The sequence below is a fragment of the Hordeum vulgare genome, chromosome 2H (assembly GCF_904849725.1).
Source record: "Hordeum vulgare subsp. vulgare chromosome 2H, MorexV3_pseudomolecules_assembly, whole genome shotgun sequence".
NCBI classification, from domain to species: domain Eukaryota; kingdom Viridiplantae; phylum Streptophyta; class Magnoliopsida; order Poales; family Poaceae; genus Hordeum; species Hordeum vulgare.
The window spans coordinates 134,970,572-134,978,261 of NC_058519.1; the positions used below are offsets into that span (position 1 = coordinate 134,970,572).

The following is a 7,690-nucleotide window of genomic DNA, read 5'->3' on the forward strand; positions in this document are numbered from 1 at the left end:
TGTGTGTTTCCTCTTTCCTGCATACAGTACGTATGCAGCTGTACTACCCTGTATTTTTGAGAAACACCTTGTACTACACCCCTTACTAAATGAAAGCCAATCAGGCATCAAAAAAAGAACTCTTGGTTTTTAAGGAAACAATCTAAATCTAGTATGTAATTAGAAGTTTGAATTTTGTTTTTACTCAAACAATAGTATCCACTAAATGTATGCAGTATAATTATGTTTCAAGTAATATAGAGACACTATGTAGCAACTCAATAAAAGATAAATAAGGTGTGTCATAATGAGAATAAATAGTCATACAACAAATAATAATATCAAACCTAACCCTCTAGCTCTTGTCAGCAACTTGTATGAAGTTGCATAAGGCTCGTGTCTGAACTGTTGGAAGATGAAACACATCAAGTGTTATTACATAAGAACATGGAACCATAAAGAGCATGTATTCGCATGTTCACATGTATCTAGAGTATTGCCGGTAAGCTAATGGTGGACAGAATTTTAGTGAAAGAAACAAACCAGTGTCATCCTTATCCTCAAATTCCATATGAATCAAAAAGTGAAAACAATCCTCAAGAACAAGCCATATATTTAGCATCGATCAGTGAGCAGCAACATAGAAGTGTTATTTATTTGGTTTCTGGCAGAGAGCAGCAATACATATATAAGACGGTCAACGCCTTCTTGCATTGTACAGCACCGCATGAACTATCAATCACAGACATATCAATATCACGGTTTTCACTTTCAGAGATTTTTTCAAAACCCAATTCAACCTGATAAGTACACGTGCAAGTCTCTCTTATTTCCTTCAATTTAACCTACATCTTATAATCTTCATTCAACATCTGAGATCTATTTGAACAAACTACCTTACTGGATTGTGTTTGTCTCGAGTACAGCTGCACTCGAACAATTAGAAGTAGTGAACTGATGGGGAAGCAGCCAAGCCTCCAAGTTAGCCAGAAATATAAAGTTAACTCTAATGTGCCGTTAGAGCTGTCTGCATGACCTGGTCTGTTCTCCAATCCATCTACCATGCTCTGCTCCAACCCATCTACCACGCTCCAACTCCAATGACTGGCCTATCCACCACAATAATAATACCATGTATAGAAGGGCATAACAAACACAACAAGTCTATCAGATTTCTTATACAAATCGTGCAAAACTCTGACAATAGTTACGGAACTGAAAAATATAATTTCTCCTAAATGTTAGCAATGATGGATTTACTTTTTTTGAGGAACTGTCAAAATGTCAAATGTATAGAGAAATATTAGAAGCCCATGGTCATACCTTTTCTTTATCATGGAAAACAAAATGATTAGATATACCTTGCAGATAACTGAGATTTTGTTAGCAGGTGCTAGGCATATGAACCAGCATTGTGTTTGGAAAATTATTGAGAGAAAAAAATGTTCTATACTTGGCACAAACCATGAAGAAATCACATGGAGTCATGAAATAGAAGAACAATATAACCAAGAAAATAGTGGAATAATATGTATCAACAATAAAAGTGCAGGGTCATAACCATGAAATCAAGATCAAGTTCAAGTTGTATATTAGCTAGTAAACAAACAGAACAATAAGAGAACCGTACATTAAGACGGAAAGGAAGAGAAAGGTAAAGAGCTTACTAGCCGAGGCAATCAGCCATGTGGACGACGAGGTTGGTGATGTAGACGACGGAGGGGGTGTTGTCCTTGAAGAGGCGCACGGTGGCGAGCTCGTCGGCCTGCAGCTTCCACGGCGTGGCGATGACGAACGCGGATGCGCGCCCGATGTCCCTGAGGATCAGCGCGGCGGAGGTGAGCGCGACGACAAGGGGCCCCGCGGCCCGCCGCCAGGTCGCGCAGCGCCAGGTCCCGGAGCGGCCTCCGCGGGCTCGGCGAGGCGGGGCGCGAGGGGGCCAGTCGGCGGCCTGGCGGCCGCTGGCTCGGCAAGGCGGGGGCGCGAGGGGGCCGGTCGACGGCCTGGCGGCCGCGGCGCGCGCGAGGTGGCGGAGGGAATGGCGCGGGCGCGGCCGGCGGGCGAGCGGGGAGGGAGCGGCGAGGAAGGAGGCGGCGGCGGCCATTTGGGATGATTTTTGAAAGGAGAGAGACGAGATCGGGAACGAGGGGTGGGGAGAGGTGGGGTGGGAAAGTGGCAGTTTTTTTCTAGCGACAAGGGGTGGGAAAGGTGGACTCGTTCTGCGGCAGGATCTAGCGATTTTTTTTACTGCATGCGATCGATGGGTGGGATGGGAGGTCGAACCATCTAGCTGGTTGAACCATCACGACGTTCGATCCTGCTTTAATAGTAGAGATAGTGTGCAGGAATTGGCTCGAGTTATAATTTATTTATTTTAATTGAATTTTTAAGGAATTTGTTTTAATTGAATCAGTAAATATTTTTCAAGCTATACCTTTCATGGTGATAACTTCGCAAGTCGAACAAGCTTTGCAGATTGGGTCCTAATATTTGTCGCTCGATGCGAGTCCAAATTCTTACACGCATGGCCCCGCGAACGAAAACTTCTAGAGCGAGAGCAAGCAAATTTTTTACTTCATATTTTTAGATTTTTGCACGAATTTGAAAAATGTTCATTGGTTTAAATTTTGTGAACAAATTTAGTTTTTGCTATGAATTCGTTCAAAATGACCATGAATTTTAAAACATGTTCTTGAATTTCAAAAAACATTTGGGATTCAAACATGTTAACGAATTCAAAAATGTTCATGAATTTGGAAAATATTCACTCATTTGAAAAAAAATATTCACAATTAAAAGTTCAAAAGTTTGAAGAAATACCATATTTTTAAAAAATATCTATGAACTGAAACAAGAAAGGAAATAAATCAAAAAATGAATAAAAACAGAAAAACAAAATTAAAAACCTAAGGAAAGAAAAGAACAACAGAAAAAGGAAAACCGGCCCGAAACCAAAAATTGGATGCGACGCCTCCTGAAACCATATATAGAAAATAAAAACCCTCAAAAAAATACAGAAAATAAAAAGGATGTTGCCCATCAACATGTTGGCGAGCATCCTATGATGCTCTGGCGCATGAGGTCCTCTTGGCGCTGCTCCTCTAACCATTTACGTTAGATGCGCATCATGGCACGAGGGTGTCGTACTCTCCATACCCGAGTCCGAGCTGAGTATATTACGTGATCTTTTGTCGTTCCAGGCCTTCCAATTTTTACACTTTTTTTCACCGACGACCCATTTAGCTTGGTTTTGGTTCCTGGTTTCCCAGGTTTTAGCAACCTTTTATAAAATTCTTGCCTTATTTTTAATTATTTTCAGTACCTGTTTTACAGGCTTTCTTTTAGGTAGTTTCTATTCTTTTTTCTTATGCTTTATTTTTTTCTTCAAAAAATACTCACAAATTTCTTGAAAAGTTTGTGAAAGTTAGGGGAAAAAAATCAAATTGGTTACAAGGCCGCGTCCACGGAACACAGGCCCGTCGCCACAAGGAGAAGAGAAAGAAGAAAGAAATTGGTAAGCGCTTACCGAATGTCAGCGTTTCAAAAGGACAAACGGAAATTTGTTACACCAAAGCCATGATGCAGAATCGAAGCGAGATCCCGGAGATGTTGTTTGAACAGCAAGGGTGCACTTGGCTAAATGCCCCAGCTTCTACGACGCCGATGCCCCATCATCCACCACCAAACGGACGCACCAACAGCACCATCTCATTTCTGTGGCCTTGGACGCGTGAGGTCGCCGGACAGCCTGTGCGCAATGCAGCGTCAGTTGCCCCATCGACCATCATGCTCCCGACGCTCGGGGAACCCCAAAAAAGTGCCCATATCCAGTGGATAAGTTGGGTCTCCCGTCTACGTCCAAGTTATTTTCTTTCCAGACGTCTCCAGCTGATTTAGGTACTGTATATACACCACTTGTAGCCATGAAGAGCGTCTCATCTTGCGTGAACTCCCAATGCAAAAAAAGTTGGACGGTGGAGTAGTAGAGTACTAATTCAATCTGAACAAGTTTTCCATTTTAAATGAGAGTAAAGACAAGTTGGGTGCAAGCATTTGCTTGTTGCTTATTTCAGAAACACCTAGTTTCTCCTTGGCTCATTTAAATGTTTCTTGCGCGAGTCGGATGCTACTGACATAGAAACAGGGCTCGGTGCAGGATTGGAGATCTCAGCAAATATGTACTAGTAGCATCTAGCGCGTCCGCGCGCGTCTTCTTCTATGTAAAAATAGAAACAAAATGCGTTAAGGTTCTGAAGAGCCCACACTTGGTTAATTCCTAATTTGGTATTCAGGTGAACAGCTATTATAATTGCCATGACGCTTTGCCTTCCTTTTCAATGTACTCCCCTATTTTTAAACATAAGGTGTATTATTTTTAAAAAAGTCAAACTTATCTATCTTTGACCAAGCTTATTGATAAAAATTATTAATGTTTAGAATACCAAATCATTATCACTAGCTTAACCATGAAATATATTTTTATACTTTGTATTTTTAGTCCTTTACATGTTTATATATTTTGCTATAAACTTAGTTAAACATAGACATTTTTTGACTTTTTGAAAAATTAATACACCTTATATTAAAGAACGAAGAGAGTACTAGAGTACTACTACTGGAATGCAACAATAATACTACTCAAGAATACAGATTGGGCCAAGACAAATTCCGTCCAGACCATAAACTTCACAAATTTTGCTCGCCTGCTTGCTGGAGCACAAATCAAACAACCATTTGGACTCAGCATACATGGCGCTTCTACTAGCTAACCATTAACAACAACGAAGAAGTTAATACTACATCCAATCCAATCCACCCTCGCCACGTGTACAGCGAGGTCGACGCCGCGCGCTAGCTCAGAGTGCCGGTGGTGTCGTCGTCGATGCCGTCAAAGAAAGGGTCGTGCAGGAGGTCGGCGGTAGAGGGGCGGTTCCGCGGCTTGCCGATGCAGCGCAGGATGAAGGCCCGCATCTCCGGGTCCTTGAGGCGGCGGAGCGCGTTGGGCGGCACGCCGTTGGTGACGTTGTGGTAGATCTGCACCACGCTCTCGCACTCGCGGTAGGGCATCTCCCGCGTCACCATCTCCAGCACGCACATCCCGTACGAGTAGATGTCCACCGACTCCGTGTACGTCTCCGAGTAGAGCTCCGGCGCCATGAACTCGGGCGTGCCCAGGATCGTGTGCGCCGTGTGGTCCTTGTCCACGATCGCCGCCAGCCCGAGGTCGCCGATCTTCACCTGCACCAATAATCCCCGGAGCCGTCAGCCTCACGCAAATTACTGTACTTATTACTACTCGAAACATAAACTCACAGGATCATGAAAGCAACAGCTAACAGCTAGCGCTCGATCGGGGTAGAATCGTGGATGCAAGTGCAGCAAACATGCAAGCAACTGAACAAGTTAGCGTAACAGATCAGAGTGCGACTGAGCAATGTATGTTTGAAAGCAAAACAAAGTGCGTCTCTCAACGTGCATCAGTTGTGTTTCTCCTTTATTCGAAAGCATGTATCTTTAGATATCTCTCTCACGCACAGACACGGAGAGCTACAGAGGCCTACAGCTAGGTCGTCACAGAAAAGAAGCGGAAAAGGTAGGAAAGGCTCCCGTCCGCCGCTAATCGCGGGCCTAATGCACGGGTCGGTGTTCAGATCAACAGGCATTAAACTACGTCTTGGTACTAGTACTGTTCTACCCCAAATTGCCTATTTAGGCCAAAAAAGAAAACTAGGATAGTATTGAGAAGGTAGCAAGTAAAAACTATGTTTAGCACTAAGCTACATCTCGTACTACAGTTCTACCCCCAAATTGCCTATTTAGGCACAAGACTATGCTAGTACTATTGAGAAAGTAGTGTTTATCCCCAATTCAGAATCTAATAGAAACAGAATACATGCAGTATCTAGGAGAGTATTCCAATCTAATTAATTAAAACAAGATCAAATTAAAATCTTTTTTAGAAACGGTTAATAAACAAAATAAACTATGCGAAAGGGCATCGTGCTTGAGAAGGCGAGAGTCTAGCATAACGCAGTTCTGCTTCTATCTAAATATATAATTTGGGAAATTGCAGATATTGAATTCAAGAACTGTGCGAGGAGAGGCCATGCATTAGATTGATGAGAGGTGTTACCTGGCCGGTGTTGCCGTTGATGAAGACGTTGCTGCAATTAAGGTCGCGGTGGATGATGCAGGGGTCGTGGGTGTGGAGGTGGTCGAGGCCCTCGAGGATCTGGCGCGCCCACTTCTTGAGCGCCTTGAGGGAGACGTGCTTGTGCCTGTCGCGGTACTCGCGGAGGCTCCCCGAGTTGCAAACCTCGGTGATGAAGTTGAGCACGCCGGCGTCGCGGTCGAGCCAAACCTTGTGGAAGCCGATGATGTGGTCGTGGTGGAGGGAGCGGAGGAGGCGCACCTCGGCGTGGAGGCGCTCGACCATGGAGGGGTCGCGCTCCGCCAGCGCGCGCAGGCGCACCCGGTTCCACGCCACCTCGATGCCCTCCTCCTGGTCGAACCCGCGGTACACCTTCTTCACGGAGCCCAGCCCCAGCACGGCCGCGTACCGCCCGAACCGCCCCGTCGGGTCCACCTCCAGGAACGCCTCCTCGTCGGACGCCGCCGACATGGCCGCCTCCTGGCCGCCGCCGGTGCCGATGCTCCTCCTGCCGCCGCCGGCGGTGACGGAGTGTGGGTGGTGGTGGTGCTGCTGCGCGCGGCGCGGCGGCGTCGGGTTTGGGGGCATGCGAATTGCGAGGGCGGGCGGGAGGCGAGAGCGAACGAAGCTGAGGCCGATCGGGGCGGCCGCTATATATAGGGGAGATGGGTTGTGCGGTGCGGCAGCGGCCTTCACCGGGAGGAACCGATTGCGGTACGAGCTCGGTGTACTACACGTGTGCGCGTATGTATGGGTGGATTTGGCCCGGGCTTTGGGGCCGACGGGCTGTTGGGCTGACCCACGTTGGCGTGCTGTGTGATCGGGGGCCGCCGCGTCCGTCGGCTGGGCGGTTCGTCTGGTTCACGACGCCGCGTAGACTCTAGTTGCTGCGTTGATCCGGACTTGTTAAACCGATTGTCACGCGCCCACGTAGTTCGTCGGTTTGACCTTCTTTAGTAGCGTTTGATTTTTCTCTTTTACTTATCTGGCTAACAGTTTTTAACCAATTGGTTTGGAAGGGCCAACCGAGGTAGGTGTAACTGGCCCATATGGTGTGTTGCCATGTTAGACCACGGGTCCAACCGGCCCCGCTACTGTGATCCCTTCGAAAAGGAGAAAAGGAATTTATATTAAGAATGCTACGTTTGCAAGGGTTCGATTTACCTTAGGCTTTTTATATTTACTAGCAAAAGGGCCCGTGCGTTGCAACGGGAGAAAAAAAAATCACACGCTTTTAATCTTTTTATAATTATTTTAATTTATTAAAATAATAAGCTAACTAACTAATGTAGTCAGTCCTATCCTGTTTTGTTGAGAAATCAACCCGTCTATTGTTAATTTTACCATGATGAGAAATTGAGCGGAACAAGCAAAGCAAAGCAAAGAGGCTACGTGAATTGATCAATGGACCGTTATCTTATTTCACTCATGGGGTAGAGAATGTTGGATCAGATGACAAACTAAAGGTGGTGTTCCATTCTCTGTCTCTACAACAATGCAATCTTACATTCAATACATTCATTCATCAGCAAACAAATCCCTATAAAACAAAATTTCTTG

The 7,690-nt window shown here is 45.5% G+C and overlaps 1 protein-coding gene and 1 long non-coding RNA gene across 2 annotated transcripts; both read right to left on the reverse strand.

Moving 5' to 3' along the window:
• Window positions 1-565: 565 nt before the first annotated feature.
• LOC123429789 lies at window positions 566-1,400 on the reverse strand. The gene is made up of 2 exons (XR_006622747.1): window positions 1,341-1,400; window positions 566-1,088 (listed from the first exon to the last, which is right to left on the reverse strand). It is a non-coding gene; the product is annotated as an uncharacterized LOC123429789 (long non-coding RNA).
• Window positions 1,401-4,542: 3,142 nt separating this feature from the next.
• Window positions 4,543-6,748, reverse strand: LOC123429790 (probable serine/threonine-protein kinase WNK5). The gene is made up of 2 exons (XM_045113782.1): window positions 6,113-6,748; window positions 4,543-5,217 (listed from the first exon to the last, which is right to left on the reverse strand). Exons 1-2 carry the CDS (start codon window positions 6,716-6,718, stop codon window positions 4,831-4,833), a joined length of 993 nt encoding a protein of 330 aa, XP_044969717.1. The 5' UTR covers window positions 6,719-6,748; the 3' UTR covers window positions 4,543-4,830.
• Between the last annotated feature and the right edge of the window lie 942 nt (window positions 6,749-7,690).